At 47.8% G+C, this 16,317-nt stretch overlaps 1 protein-coding gene across 15 annotated transcripts in view; it reads left to right on the forward strand.

Annotated features, from left to right (window-relative positions):
- FBXO21 (F-box protein 21) overlaps positions 1-16,068 on the forward strand; it is a 40,543-nt gene extending 24,475 nt beyond the window's left edge. For 4 of the 15 annotated variants that reach the window (XM_023647072.2, XM_070275427.1, XM_070275431.1 and 1 more), the window contains 3 exons: positions 1,201-1,391; positions 3,651-3,808; positions 11,876-16,068. In XM_023647072.2, the coding sequence (XP_023502840.1) occupies positions 1,201-1,391; positions 3,651-3,808; positions 11,876-12,063 (537 nt within the window). In that variant the 3' untranslated portion in view covers positions 12,064-16,068. Of the gene's footprint in view, positions 1-1,179; positions 1,392-3,650; positions 3,809-11,777 lie in introns of all 15 variants that reach the window. The other 11 variants (XM_023647067.2, XM_023647065.2, XM_070275428.1 and 8 more) reach the window with 3 other exon arrangements.
- Positions 16,069-16,317: the final 249 nt, after the last annotated feature.

Here is a 16,317-nt window from a genome sequence, read left to right on the forward strand (position 1 = left end):
ATACTGCTGCCCTTCAAGTCGGGAGGATTAAAGGAAATTTAAAATGTGCCAGGCTTGGCACAGTGACCAGTGGAGAGTAAGTGTTCAGTACATATTGAGAGCCTGCACAGCTCAGCCTGGAACACAAGACTGGGTTCTGGAATAATAATATCTCACATTGCATAAAACTGTGGTTTTCACAACACTTTTACTGGGTCAAAATATATCAGGAAATAGGGCAGTTATTAATCATCATTGGATAAGTGAATAAACTGATTCAAAGGTAAAAACAGTGAGTTTGATGGATCTGGGACTAGAATCCAGGTTGCTCTGCCTTGGGACTCAGTAAATAGGAGGCAGTCCTGTTTCCCAAGGAGAAGCCTGTCGGAGACCCCCTGCTAAACGCTGTAATATAATGGGTGCCAAATAATTGTGTGTGCGCATCTTAACTTTATTTGAACTTGTACTTTCCTGTAGACGCACCAGGCACAGTAGAAAGAATGTAACCTTGGAGCCAGGCAGTCCTGCTTCTACCACCTAGTCCTTTAAATTCCACAGAGATGTGGTCTGTCCCTGCCCAGTGGAATGCTGGATTCCATCGTGAGTTAAAATCGTTGAAATGACCAGTAGGATTTCAGAACCCTGATGCACGTCTTTGTTCAAGTGTCACATCGTAACTGAGCTAATTTGCATTGTTCCGGTGGCCTCTCTGTGACCCCTTCCATCTCGGCAGCTCTGAGGCAGTTCTATCAGACGTCCTCTTGATCTCGATTGAAGCAGCTTAGCGTTTATTTTTCCTCCCAATTCGTGAGTGGCAGGTTAAAATTTTTCCTTTCTGTGTATAAAAAATTGAGTCCCCACACTGACCAAGAATGTTAGAACCTTTTAGAGTTCACCCAATCTAACGTGCCCGTAGAAGGCAGACCCTTGCCTCCTGACCTCATGCTTCTTCCAGTCCACTGTGTTTCTAAACATTCCTTACGTTCACGCCGGCTTCACTTGGCTGTCTGGGGCCAGTTCCCAGTATGAGAAGTGAGTCGCCAGCCAACTCTGGGTGCCATACATGCTGACTGGGAGAGCCCGCCGGTCACGGAGACCCAGCTGTCAGCACGCCCGCCTTGCCGTCCTTTGTCAGGTTATGTAGGTCTAAATCCTGTGCAAGGAAAAAGAAAAGGCCTAAATGAAAATATTATCTCCTAGTCTTTCTGTCTTGTCTTGAAGGTGCTTGACATCCTCCAGCACATCCAAACCCTAGACCCCGGGCAGCACGGGGCGGTGGGCTATCTGGTGCAGCACACGTTAGAGCACATTGAGCGCAAGAAGGAGGAGGTGGGCGTGGAGGTGAAGCTCCGCTCCCACGAGAAGCACAGGGACGTCTGCTACTCCATCGGGCTCATTATGAAGCATAAGAGGTGAGTGCCCCACGGCGGCCGGCCAGCCACACGTGGCCGCAGAGGACACACGTGCCTGTGAGCAGCGATTCTCGGGAGTGGCAGTGACACGCCTGAAGGGGACCTCCTGGATGCAGCGACTGGTGCCCCTGCAGGAAGGACCAGCATCTGTACCTTTACCCTTCCTGTTTTCTAAGAAGGAACTTGCTTTCCTAGCTGGGAGATGGTCTGATGTTTTTAGTGACCTTTAGACGTCTGACCCTTCTCTGTGTGGGAAGATGGAGCAACTATGAGCAAAGAGTTTTCTCTCATTTCTTCTGTCAACCTGTTGACAGACAGAAACCAGTTTAAGAGGCAGAGCATTTATTTGGGATCAAAGTATTGCAGTTTGGGGAACACAGATTCAGTAGTGTCCCACTGAAGAGTAAGTCAGGGGCTTTTAAAGGCAAGGAAGGAAGATTGTGTTACAAAGAATTTTAACTGGCGTTGGAGGCGTGGAGCTAGTCCTGGCTAAACTGACTGCCCGTTGATTCCGTCTGTGGAAAGTCCACCATCCTCAGTCTGTGTGATCAGGACATCCATTCTCCTGCTGACTTCTCAGATAATTGCCTGTAAAACAGTTGCCGTTGTGGACCAGTCCAAAGGTGTGGGCCAGTCCAAGCCTCAAGACAGCAAGCCAGTTTTTCTGGAAAGGCAGCTCTGACTCCATTTTCAAACAGCTCCACTAAAGGCAGTTTTGACCCTGACCCTTCCTTGTCCTTACTCTCTTCTTTTAACCTCGCCCTCCTTGAATGTGAGATGTGGGTAGGGATTTCCTGGATTGTAGGGTATGCTCTCGGTCGCTTTACTGGGCAAAACTACACCACCTGAAAGGCGAATGCACTGACTCACATCCCACCAGCAGGCTCGGAGCCCAGAGCTCCTGTTCTCGCCAACTTGTGTCATTGCCAGACCTTTAAAAATGCACTGATGTAGGAAATGGCAAATGGTATCTTGTCATGGTTTTAATTTGCATTTCCCTGATTACTACACAGATTGAGTTTACCAGCCATGCAAGTTTTCTTTTACTAAGCACCTCGTCAAGTGTTTTGCTTATTTTTCCATTGAGTTATTAGGCTTTCTTATTGATGTGAATAGTTCTTTATTCTGTATACTAGTCTCTATGTGCAGATAAGTTGCAACTCTCTTTTCCCAGTTTTTGTTTTGTTTTGACTTTTTTTTTTTTGAGGAAGATTAGCCTTGAGCTAACTACTGCCAGTCCTCCTCTTTTTGCTGAGGAAGACTGGCCCTGAGCTAACATCCCTACCTATCTTCTCCTACTTTATATGTGGGACACCTACCACAGCATGGCGTGCCAAGTGGTGCCATGTCCGCACCTGGGATCCGAACCAGCGATCCCCAGGCCTCTCAAGCAGAACATGCGAACTTAACTGCTGTGCCACTGGGCCAGCCCCTCTTTTCCCAGTTTTTGGCTAGTGTTTTTCATTCTTTTTTTTTAACTGTGTTATGGAAATTTCAAACATATATAAGAGCAGAGAGATGAGTGTAAGGAACCAGGCGATGTTCCCATAACCAGCTTCAACAGTCATCATACGAGGGCAGTCCTCGTCTCAGCTCCACCCCCATGTCCTCCTCCTCCTCCCTGGAAGCAATGCCAGATGTCATTTCATCCACAGCTATTTCTGTCTGTCTCTAAAAGGTAAGGGTGCTCTCTTTTTAAAGATACGTTCATCATCCTGTTGTCATAGCTAAGAAAAAATAAACAATTCCTTAACCTCATCAAATATCTGGTCAGTGTTTGCATTTCCCCAGTTGTCCTGTATTTTTTTGATAGTCTGTCTGAGTCAGGGTCTCAATGCTGTCATTGATCAGTCTCTCCCTTTACGGACTGTATTTTTAGTGTCTTCTTTAAGAAATCTTTCCTCATCTCAAGTCATGAAGATATTTTTTAAGGTCTGCATTTTACATCTAGGTCTTAGTTCTAAGAACTGATTTGTGTATTGTCAGGCCTGGGTCCTGATAGCTTTTTCCGCTTGGATAACCATTTTTGTCCCATCACTCTTTGTTGAAAGCTTATTCTTTTCCAAGAGAAGTGCTGTACTGATAAGACGAGTTTATAAAGAGGGGCGGGAGTGTCCTGAAAAATGGTTCAACATAGGGTAAAAGCAGGTAAATTTGTAGGACTGTGGACTTAAGAGAGGCCAACCCGTTGTCTATACTTTTCAGAGTTGCCGAGACAGGGTCCCAGGAGTTGATTTGCCGTGTTCTTGTGTTAATTAGGTATGGCTACAACTGTGTGATCTATGGTTGGGACCCCACCTGCATGATGGGACATGAATGGATTCGAAACATGAACGTCCACAGCCTGCCTCATGGCCACCATCAGCCTTTCTATAATGTCCTGGTGGAGGATGGTTCTTGTAGATATGCAGCCCAAGGTGAGTAGCTAGTGCTGTCTGTACTTTTAATGACACCCGGGCGTATTTTAAGAACTCATTTGAGCACTCAGATACTGTGGGCACAGGTCATCAGTTTTTTCATAAGTGACACTTGTCCCGTGACTCACCTCCTCAGGGCCGATAGTCAGCTAAACGTGGTGGGTGTGCTCTGGTGTGGGCATCCCATGAGTTAAATAGTCACCGCCACAGCATCTCCCTGTCAGTCACCACCACAGCCAGGACCCTATTCCAGTGCTGTTGCTGACCTCTCTTCTGATTGGGCATTGCCTTTGCCAATCAAATTCCCATCAATCCTACTTCCCAGGCCCTGCCATTGGCTCCCTCCAGGCAAGGAGGGTCAGCTTGTGCCCTGCCCGTACTGCCTGCCTGAACTGGAGGGCATTGAATGGACACTTGGGGGAGCCACCCTAGCACCCACTGGCCTCCTGAGACTGGCAGCCAGCTGTGCTCTGGCAGAGACGCCCTCGAGTGGCCACTGTGGGGACTGCAGTCCACAGCACCAGCTCCAGGAGCACCTGGGAGGGTCAGCTGGTGCTTGGTAGGTGTTTGGGGCTAGCCCAGGGCACTCGTGGGGCGGAGACAGATGGAGCCTGTGGGGGCAGGTTAGAGACAGATGCCCTGAGGGCGGTCTCCCCTTTCTCAGTCCCTCCATTCTGCGGGATGCATCTGTTGCAGGCCTGCCTGTCAGGGCTTTCACAGCATGCACTGTATTGATAAAAATGAACATGAACACTGGCGTATGCTGCTTGGCCTCAGGCAGCGTTCTGATGTGCGTGACTTCCGTTGGAGAACACGATCGCCGTCGTCCGCCTCATTTTATACACGAGCAGTCTGCAGCACATGGAGCGCTTCAATTCTCACCTCAGGGTGAATCGGAACCCGGGTGGCTTGGCAGAGAGCCGCGTCCTTGACCATCGTGCTGCGCCTTTCTGTGTCTGACCCACAGCCTCAGGTTTGACCCTGCTCAAGGTTGTGTCAGGAGAAATGCAATCACAGAAATGCTGGGTGTGTAAAAGTCTCAGAAGTATCAGAAAGACTAGAAAAAGTTTCACGTTAACTATTGGTAACTTATCAGAAGCTGAGAGAGGATCGTATACATTGCCAGGAGTTCTGCTCCTGGAGACGACAGGTCGCACTGCAGTGAGAGGTTACAAGAGGGCGTGATAGGTGCCGCGTCCAGCGAAGGCGCTGACGGTGCTTTCACTTAACTTTGAAGCTGTGTCAAATAAAAAACCATACTGACGGTTTCTAGAAACCAACAAATGGTTTGGAAATTATAGAATGGTTCATGGACCATTTGCACCCCCACTCATCACTCTGCACGTTTCACAGTCCACCTCATAGCGTGTGTCACAGGAGTGAAGGGGACGGTCGTCAGCACTGTGGGCCGGTGTCGATGGCTTCACCGTGGGCATTCATCCATTGCCCATTATGTAGGGTTGATATTAAGACTTTCTGTATTTAGTATTTGAGTTCCTGGAAACATTTATATTAACTTAAAAATGGGCTTTTTAGAATAGGTGGAACTGGGTATTTGGTTTTAGGTGTTGTGAATTTGTCCAGTGTCTATGGTGAAGATTCAGGAATTTGTCTCTAATCGTATCTTACATAAAAGTGCAATGTAAGTTTTAGAGTCATAATATTGCAATGACTTTGTAAAAAAATTTTATCTTGTTGTCAGCTTTATGCTCTTAAAGTTGAGATTGAACTAAGTGATTGTGGGTAATGTTAGCAAATTACCTTTTTTAATTTTAAATTCTGAGACCCGTAGAAAATTCTTGGAACTGAAGAGCTGGTATGCCACACGGTAGCTGTCCGTCTTTGTCCGCTAGCGGTTCTGTTGGCCTCAGTCAGTGTTTCTGGGCGTCTGTTGGGTGCCAGCCGGGTGCTTGGCAGCAGGGGTGTGGACATGGAGAGCCGCGTCCTCGTAGCTCCCTGCAGAAGGACCTGACGTGACGTGGGGCTCCCCGGGGCCCTCTCAGGTCTTGTGGCCTCGGTGACTGTTGATATGCTGGTGCCATAATCTCAAAGCCTCGTTTCCATCCCCTGCCCCTCTCTGGGCCCACGCCCACCTCTCCAGCAGCCCCCTGGGCATCTGCACTTGGAGGCACTCAGCAGTGTTGCCAGCTGAACTCGTCTTGCCCCTCCCTTGTACCCACCCCAACCTGTTCCCATCTCCTCAAGTATTGCCACCTGGGCACCATCTCTTACTTCTCTGTCCCGCCCCTCATCATATATCAAGTCAGTCGACACATCACACTGTTTCTGTCTCCTGAACGCGTCCCTCGTGTTTCCATCTACTTATCTCCATTCCTGTCGCCCTCCTCTCTGTGCCATAACTATCTCTTGCCTATGTTGCGCCAGCTTCCTGACTGGTACCTGCCTCCAGACTAACCCCTGCATAGGGCGTTTTCCTCAGCAACAGCTAAAGGATCTTTCCAGCGTGCACTTTGGACCAGGTCATTTGTGGCTTAAACTACCTGTCAGGAGTGTCTTAGTAGCAGACCAGACTCCTTTGCGTGGCCCAGAGGTAATCTAGACCCTCTCCCACAACTCCTCTGTTCCCATCCCTGTCATACTCCAGCCGGATCAAGCCTCGATGTTTCTTGAGATCGCCATTCTCACAGGTGGCTGTCCCTCACAAACAGGCTGTTTCCTCCTGCCTCGCATGCTTCAGGTCCTGCTTCACGTTTAACGTCACTTCCTTCAAGACGCTGTTCTCACCCCACCCTTCCCCCTCTACCCCTACACTGGGCCGTCTGTCCCTGCCCCGCACTCCCTGAGCACCCTGCCCTCTGAGTCCCTGCGCCCTCACGTCCAGGACTTCCTCTCGGACGGCCTGGCTGCCTCGCTCCATCCTGAGCTCCCTGAGTGCAGAACCGAGTCTGCCCTGTTCACTGAGGGATCCCTAGCCCCATGGGTCATTCCAGACAACACCTAAGTGCTCCCATTCGGCTGGGGGGAGGGAATCCCTGTCTGAGAGAGAGAGATGCTTGTAAACAGAAGTTCAGAACCATGAGGTGAGTGCATGTAACGTGTGGTGTTTTGCAATTTTGGATTAAGAGCACTTTCAGACAGTGAATACCCTGTATACCCACCACTACATTCAGCAGGTAGCATTCACCATATCTGTTTCATCTGTGAAAAGAGATTTTTGTTTTTTGCTGAACCATTTGAAAGAATATTGCAGACGTCATGACCTAAGTGCTTAATCATGCTTCTTCTAAGAGTAAGGACGTTTCTTTGCATTACCACAGCTGCATCATCACAGCTAACAAACAGAAATTATTTCGTAATGTCTGATATTCGGTCAGTATTCAAATTTCCCAGTGGTCTCAAGCATAACTTTTACAGCTGTTTGTTTGTTTGCTTTTAGATCCTGGTCTAACCAGGAGGCGTGCCTTGCATTTGGTTCTTGTGTCCCCTAGTCTCTTATTAAAGAGCAGTTTCTCATTCTTCATCTTGTTTTTTCTCTTTTTCACAGGTCTTTGACTTTTTAAAGAGTCCAGCCCAGTTGTCTTGTAAATCGTCGAACATTCTGGGTTTGTCTTGCCGTGTCCTTACCTGTGTGTTGTGTGTAAACTGGCAGGTCTGCCTGCGGCCTGACTAGCTCGGGCTGATGTTTTGACGGAGTACTTACTGTCGGCTGCTGTGCGCCTCACCTTGCGTCTCGTCCAGAGGCCCATGGTGTGCTGTGTCCCACTGCCACTGCTGCTCTGTTCCCTCTACTTCTGCAAACAAGAGCATTCCTCCCTCCCTCTCCGCTGTCTTCCTCTCTCCCCCTCTCTCCTTCCCCCTTCTCCCATAGACTCCTGGGTTTTTACTTAGTCACTGTGTTATGATAATTTGGGACAATTTCATGCTCAAACTAGCTCATATTTAGCTGCTAGGAGACCTTGAGAGGCTAAATATTAAAAATACCTATGTTTTTGAGCATTTCTGGGTTAGTTTATTTGCATTGTTATTTGTTTTTAAACTTTTTCTTGATCTAAATTTCTGACTTTTAGCTCTGGTGATCCTAGTAACCTGGGTAGAACCCATTAATGAATGCTTTTCTAATTATTAGCTCCCCACAGAGAGTTCAAGAGTGAATTATAGGCCACATACATACATGACATCTTCACGTAATTTTAATCTGCACAATTAAGAGAGAATTTTTCCTTCAGTATGTTAGAGTTCACCTAAATCCTAATGGGATATACAGCATCTTGCGTATTTATAATTTTTCTTCCCACTAGGGGGCATGCTGTTATGCTTTCTTGGCACAGGTAGGAGAGGAGCAACTCCTGTCTCCCCATCCTCCCTACTTTGCTACTACGGAAAATGAATTTCACAGATGCTCTGAATTCAGGTCAGCTGCCCGCATCGGAAGGCCAGGAATTCAACTGCAATGCGAAGATCTAATTCTTGCATATGTTCTGTCTGTAGTGATGGGGCACCTTGTAGAATGCTTGGTGCATGCAGTGCCCTCACCACATGTTAGTCTCCTCTCCCATAATTTGTCATACACTTCCAAGCTAAGGTTTCCGACACACACACACACACACACACACACACACACAGTCCATGGCAGTCTTCACATGCTGGCACGTGTGTGAGATTTCCTACGTTGGGTGGAGTGTAAATGTTCAGCCATTTCAGAGGGCCGTCTGGCTCTGTCTTTTAAATTGTAAAAATCTCAAGTGCTCCTTCTCTGACCTGGCTGTTCCACGCCTTGGTCTCCCCACTAGAGACACGCTCACACATAGGGCCTGTGGTCCCCTTGTTATAATAGCCACACCGCGTCATTCGTAAGGGCTTGCCTGGTAGACTGGGGTATATCCAAACTATGGAATATTCAGCTGCAATGAAATAAACCAGTTGCAGGTAAATGCTTATAGTATATTTGGTATAAGTAGATACACATAAAACAATGCCGATTTTCTTTAAGTATCTGTAGTTGGGTTTAGCTACTCTGTGTGTGTTCGTAGAACAGGGACTGGAAGGGTCCACTCCCGCTGACGGTGGTTTCCTCTCGGGAGGGAGGCGGGGCAGGGACCAGGACAGGACCGGTGCCCACGAGGACTCCTCGTGCAGTTTCCATGGTTTTTCGGGAATTTATGCATATATTTTGGGGTAGCTGAAATTTTAAAATAAGCAGATACATTTCTCTGAAAATTTCAAGGGAACCAGAAAGACTTCTCGAGATTTTTCCAGGACTTTTAAGTAGTCCTGTTGAATGATTAAGTTTTGTCTCACTTAGATTTTTTTGTTCTTCTTCAAGTAAATTTTCTTAAGCCGTATTTAGTGGATTGGTATTTATTTCCCCCTCCTAATGTATGTATCGCCAGCTTCATTATCTTGTTTTCTCCTTAAAAAAATTTGCCGTTTTGCTGGAAGCGTAGGCAGGTCAATGCACTGAATCTGGTCCGCGTTGCTCTCTCACAGCCAGGAGCAGGGCTGTGAGCAGCCTCTGGACTACTTACCCTTTACGTGCTTTCCGATATTCTGCACATTGCACTCTTCAGGCTGCGTGTGTGGGGCCCACGTTCAGAATCCTGTGCAGCAGCTGAGGGTCAGCTTGTCCTTCCAGATCCGTGATAATAACCCGACTGCTACCTTTCTGTCCTCTTCCCAACACTCAGAACCTAAGTATTAGGCGACACCAAGGTGTGCTGTTTGATAATACATGGGGGCGGGGGGGGAACAATGCTAAAACGTGTGTGAGTTTCTGTGGAGCAGGCACAGTCGGCATTTTGGTCTAGACAGTTCTCTGTGGTGAGGGCTGTCCTGTGCATTCTGTAACAGCACCCCTGGCTTCTGCCCACTCCATACCAGTAGCAGCTCCCGCTTGTGATAACCAAAACTGTCTTCAGATGTTGCCGAATGGCCCAGCAGAGGCAAAATAGCCCCCGGGTGAGCACCACTGCTCTGGACACACTGGGAGCAAAGCACTTGTTCTCACTCACCCACTGGAATTTTCCCTGAACTCTCTCTTTCCTGCCTGCCCAGGCCAGGTGACAGCGGTCCCTTCCGAGCAAAGGGACTTCAGTCTCCTGGTGGCACTCCCAGAGTCTTTCCCCTTCGCTAGTTCTGCATACCTCTGCGAGAAAACCCAGGTGTGAGGCCCTCAGCAGTGACCTGGGCAAGGCACAGGCCGTGGTTACGTCCCGCTCAGCCTCCCCGAGGAGGGTCACCCGTGCTGCTTTGGTCCATGGAGACGGGTGGCAGGGCATGTGGGCAGGAGGGGCCTTTTCTCAGCGGGTGGCATTTTGGAACATTCAAGTGTTCTTTTTTTACATTTATTGGTGTTTCTGATTACAGCATTAGAAAAATGTCAAACATAAAGAAGAAAGTAAAGTCACCTGCAGAGATGCAGTGGTGACGGTAGAGAGAATCGGAGTGAGCAGACTGTCAAGTGTGCTTTTCGAGAGACCGCAGCTCCCGTTTCTGCAGAGCACCTTCGGCAGGAGCCCGCCCTCCCTCAGCCTCCTGATGCGGCAGTTCCTTGCCCTTGACGGTGCCCTTTACACAGTGCCCTTTACACAGTGACCTGCAGCTGGATATTGAGACTAGCTTCTACATTTTTGCTATTATAAATGATGCTAAGATAATCTCTGAACATTCATCTTTGCATGTGATTTGTATGTGATTTCCTCAGAAGTACTGATTCTCAAATTGATATATCCCTTAACCGCAGTCTGAAGAAACAGCCTAAAACAACTACTAGCACAAAATGTCTTTAAATTCTCCTATCTTGTGGGGAAAAAAAGTTACAGGTTAAATTATGCAACTCTTTCCCTGTCTCCTGAAAGACAAATATCAGTTAAAAACGTATTCAGAAAGATGCTCGCGTTTATCCTGTGTACTCTGAGGATGCAGGGCCTCTGGGTGGAGGGGACCGAGTGTCCTGAATTTGTATTTTAGGATGCTTACCCAGGCTGTTTGAGAGAACCTCCTGCGCTGTTGGTGTTAGCCTGCTGGCTAGGCTCGCGCAGACTCCCGTGGGCTGATTCAAGTGATAGGCTGGGCAACATATGGCTGCGTATTGATGGGAACTGAGACTGGAACACAGTCAGACTGGGGAGCATCTGCCTGGCCCAGCTGCTTTCTCGTGCCAGATCCTGGGGTACATGGCTTGGCTTCTCCTGGTTCGAGGGCCCACACCCAGTCTAGGGCCCGGCCTCTGTGGCCAGTAAGGAAGGGCACACAAGATGTCATCCATTCATTGGGGCCATGAAGGAGCCATTTTTCAAATAGTTTTTTAGAGAGAAGCCATCTAAAGGGATTTCAGCCTTTAAAATACCTCATATGTATTGTCACATTTTTTTTTTATCATTCCACTTTAAAGGAATCTTATCTTTTATTTCTTTCTCTAGTGGCAAGTTAGAGAGCAAGGAGAGGAGGTAGTATGGTTTTCCTAAGCGATTATACAAATGTCGTGTAACCCATATCCATTTAGAGCCTAGTGATGCGAGCCACTTTTCCGTTCCTCCCACTGGATCCCACAACTGCCCTGTGAATGGCTGGCTCACCTCTGGACGTACGCAGCCACACTCAAAGGAAGGCGGGTAGAGAGTGATCTGTGTAGGAGGGACTCACATCAGTAGACAAGAAGGATGCAGGTGTGAGAGTTGTAACCAAATGTGTGGAGGCTCCAGAAGCTCAGGCATGGGCGAAAGATGAGCGGGCTAGGATACCCTAGTCCCATACGTTTGGCTGTGTGCCAGATCACGCACAGGAACACGCTGAGTCTCCAGCTTGCCAATCCCCAAGAGACTGCTGGAGTTTTGCTGGAACCAAAACATCTTGCTCAGAGAATAGGAAAATACTTCTGTTCAGTGTGGAGCTGTTGGGGACCCCATGCCACCATCCCTCCGGCCCCTGATTGCCACTCGCTGCCTTTTTCCTGTCGCCTCCTCCAAATTCCCATAAACATCTTCTGTCTTTCCTTTTGTCCCCACCTCAGAAATGCCACTCAAAGGGGTAATTGGAAGTTCTCTGGATAAAAGATGCTGCAGAAATGTCCGTTTTAACAAGAATGTCCATGTACCTCTTTATCAACAGAAAACTTGGAATATAATGTGGAGCCTCAAGAAATCTCGCACCCCGATGTCGGACGCTATTTCTCAGAGTTTACTGGCACCCACTACATCCCGAACGCAGAGCTGGAAATTCGATACCCAGAGGATCTGGAGTCTGTCTATGAAACAGTACAGAACATTTACAGTGCGAAGAAAGAGGATGTGGAGTAAAGTCTGGTCGGGGACCTTGGACCTTTGCTGCTGCTGCTATCTTCCAAGAGAACAGGTTCCGGAAGAAGACGTCTCTACGGACCCCTCTGGACTCACACCACCAGGAAAGCCACTGGACCAGTAGTGCTGGCTGCCTCCTCCCAAGTTTAAACGGCGCGTGCCCTCCCCCAGCTGCAAAGACGATGTCGCTCTCCGCGTACACTAGTGAATTCACTTGAAAGGCACTGTGTTCAGTGGCATGGCTTGTATGCTTGTCCTGTGGTGACAGTTTGTGACATTCTGTCTTCATGAGGTCTCACTGTCGACACTCTTATCATTCTTTTTATTCACTTGCCATTGTGTCTGTCTGCATTTGTCTCAGAGCGTTTCATTTGCTGGACAGATGGGGTTGTTTGCATTAATTTCTTCCTGATTTCTCTGTGGGACATGTGTGGGCCTAAGTCAGAACTGTGTGTCATTTTACCCTGAATCGAGTTGCTTATTCGAAGGTGACGCTGTAGGAGATGTGGCAGTGTCTTGCAGATGGAGACATTAACAAACTAATGGTAATCAAAATCATGTGAATTTATTTTTTTCTAATTTTTAAAGCAGATTTCACATGTTTATCTTTTTCTTTATTTGAATTGGGAGAATGACACGGTTTCCCTTCCATATTCCTCTCTGGATTTATGCTTGTATCTTAACGAATCATTAGTCTTCTATTTTATTACATAACATTATTTGAGAAAATGCATAATAATGATTTTTGTGAGTGGATTTTCCCACATTCATCTACTGTTCTCTTTAAAATAAGTACTTTTTTAAAATCCAGTATCATGAGTAGATCTTAAATTAGTGATGGGTTCTCTTTATAAGAAGAAGTACAATCTGATGTTAAAAGGTTTGCCTTTAGAAACCATACTCCATGGTCTCCAAAGACCTAAAAATGAGTTTCACTTTTCTAATCAGAAAAAAGAAGAAATAATGAACCTTAAAATTTTGAAAAGAAAAGAGGAGGTTTCATGTCCCCTGTCATTCCTTAGAATCACTTCAAAACCTTTTCGAATATGGCACGGTAGAACCAATGAAACATCTTTAATTTTGAGAGTGTTGGGTCAGTGGGAAAGGAGACGTGAGTGTGACCTGCCCCTCAGTAGCCATTGCCGTGAAACATGAGCAGGAGGAAGCCGGTTCCTGAGCCCCTGGGGCTGACTTCCGGTTCACACTCGCTGGCTTCTCTGCCATGTTCTTGGTAACTGGGTGTGAAGGGCCCGACTCTGTGCCGCTCTGGAACACGCACCCTTCTAGACCTGCCACTTCTCTGGCGAGCTCATCTTGTAGTTAACCAGTAGGAACGACCTTCTGGAGTCAGGACCTAGTTACTCGGCTCTCTCAGTCTAGAAGCAGCCCTGTGCTCTAGTGAAAGGCTTTAGGGCTGTGGCCCAGTCGCGCCTCGCCACCTGTCTTCATTTGCATGCAGTATTTTCACACCATGTTTGCTGACTGCCTCTTGTTGAGCCCTTGGAAACCCTGGGATGACTGAGGTCTGGGGAAGCCACCTGAGACCACTTAATAGCAAGTGACAGCTATTAAGAAGTTATTAGAAAGAGACGGGGATTTGGCCAGGGGCTCCTTCCAGCCTGAATTAGCTGTGGCCCAGGGTCCGTGTTCCTCGGCAGTCAGAGCCACAGTCGGGTGATCTGGACTTGCCCCCTCCCGGCGCCCAGCCCACCCGAGGTGGGGCTTTACACTACTCCCGTGCGAAGGTGGAAGTTAGGTCACATGGGGCTCGTGCTCGGGAGATGCATTGCTCGGAAACCGTGGAGCATGCTGAGAGTTATAACTGTCGGTTTTCTGGTTTGGTTTCCTTTTTCCTTAGAGTAACATCACAGCCAAGAGAGATGGTTGACCTTTGCTGACCCTGTGTACATATGTATCTAGACTGTTTTTAAGTGTGTTTCTTCATGAATGCTTCATTTGGCTCCAGGAAGCCGGTGTCACCTGTGTAAGTTGGTATTTGGGCACTTTATATTTTTCTAAAAACGTGTTTTGAATCCTGTACTCTAATAAATCATGTTTCTTTTTAAAATTTTTCCAAAAGTTTTCTCCATTTTAAAAAGCCCTGTTATAAAAGAAGAACTTTCACAATGTTAAAATATTAAATATTTGGATATAATAACTTCTTTTCTCTTCAAATGAATGCCAAGATTTTTTTGTACAATGATTAATAAATGGAACTTACCCAGAGAAACCACACAAATGGCCTGCCCGATTTCGTTCCAGAACAGAAAGTCCAGCCTGGCAACAGCGGGATGTCCCCACTCCTCTTCTCATCAAAATGGGCACAAATCTGCTACTGAATCTTTCTTAACGTTGGTGAGTGAACAGGGACCTTGCTACTAGGATTTCCCCCAAGCGCTCATGTTCTAAGCTTGCTGGTAACCTTGGGAGTATCTGGTTATGACGCAGAGGCCGCAGCTCTTTCATTCTGTTCAAATGCGTGCTGTGAAACGGGAACTGTGAGTGCTGTGAGGGAAGCCCAGGGTCGCAGTGCGTCCTGACGATGGCCTGACGGCTGCACGGGTCCTCCAGGGCGCCAGTTCTCCGTGATGCCACCACAGACAGTGGAGAGGAGATGTTCTGGGCTAAACTAGGCACCAGTTTCCCACACCGCGGCGTTTCTCAGAACTGTTAATGTGCAGTTGTGCGCTGTGATCTTCCAGGAGGAGAGCAGTGTGCCGTGTCTTCCTAACTTCTCAGGCCCTAGAACCTCCCTCCCCTGGCGCGCGCGTGCGCACGCACACGCACACACACACACACACACACACACACACACACACACACACACAGCATCCCCGAGCGCCAGGGTTTGCAGATGAGCTCTGGGAAATGCTGTCTCAGTGAGACATCACTTATGTCCCGGACTCTACATTATCATCTGACCAGTTTGGCCAAGCGTCTCATTGGAGAACATTCTCCATCTAATCGGATTTTGAAAGGCCAGCTTTATGTTGTCTCTGCCTGAACCTCATAACAGATCTCCACTAGAAGTGCATTTACACAGCAAAATTGTTTTATCACGAAAACCAGCATCAATACTGTTGCTGAATCAATTTTATGTTTTCTAATATCTCCTTCGAGTCTTGTTCTAATTTTAAAATGTCTCGGTCTTTCTTCACATGTTAAACGGAGTCCAGCTTTCATGTTTGAGGCTTTCCTCTGCCACACTAGGGCCCTTTGCTATAAAGGAGAAATATTTCTTCTCCTTAGTCCATATTCCAAGTAAGTGAAATTGGACTACCAGCAACTTTTTAATTCAAAAGTCTTGTGGCCATAAGAATCAGAATGTACCTCTTCATGATTTTCATTTGATTTTTGGAAGGAAGGAGAGAGTGCTCACCTAGACGAAAAGCAGGATTTGGCTACGTGACAGTTGATTTTTGGCAGACGTTTGTAGCTGTGTTGCATGTGTGACTTTGTATTGTCTGCTTAACCCTGAGCCACGCACGGGCCTCACCTGTCCATAACCCCCACAGCAGCCCCACAGGGCGGGGCCAGGCAGTGAGTATTTTCGCAGGCCACATAATGTTTATGCGGTCTCTGTCACATATTCTTCCACACAAAACACTCTTAGCTGGAGGGCTGGACGAAAACAGGCCGCAGGCTGGATTTGGCCCGTGGGTCCTTGCTTGCTGAGCCCTGCTATGGGATCGGCCGGCCAACGGAGGAGCACACCGCCCAGAGGTGGGGACCCAGCCGCGCACCAGGTGTCCGACCCCCGACCCCCAGCCCTTGACACCCGCACGACCGACCACTTCAGCAACTACCTCGCGATGTTCTTGCCCTTTGCCTTGGCGGTGACTCTAACCTCTAACATTTCAGTTCTGGAAATTTAGAACCTTAGGAGAAAAGGACATTCCTTTGGTGAATAAAATTATGTGCAATTATAGAATAAATGTATTATGGCCATTTAGCAATGATTGTATTAGGGTAATGCTAGTTCTGTAATAAATAGACCCAAAAATATATGATGGCTCTATCACAAAAGAACTTTCTTGCTTACGTAACACTGGGGAGGGGAATGGGTTGGTGGGGTGGCCCTCGGGCAGCGGGGTGACCCAGCCTCACTGTCTTCAGCCTGTGGCTTCCAGGAGCACCCTGGGGCTATCTCCCTCCACCCAGCCTGGAGGGGAGTGAGCGTGGAGGGGCAGCTGGGGGTGCTCCGGGAGCTGAGACTGGGAGCGGCACTTAGCCCTTGCACTCGTGCCTCGAGGG

The sequence above is a fragment of the Equus caballus genome, chromosome 8, assembly GCF_041296265.1.
Source record: "Equus caballus isolate H_3958 breed thoroughbred chromosome 8, TB-T2T, whole genome shotgun sequence".
NCBI classification, from domain to species: domain Eukaryota; kingdom Metazoa; phylum Chordata; class Mammalia; order Perissodactyla; family Equidae; genus Equus; species Equus caballus.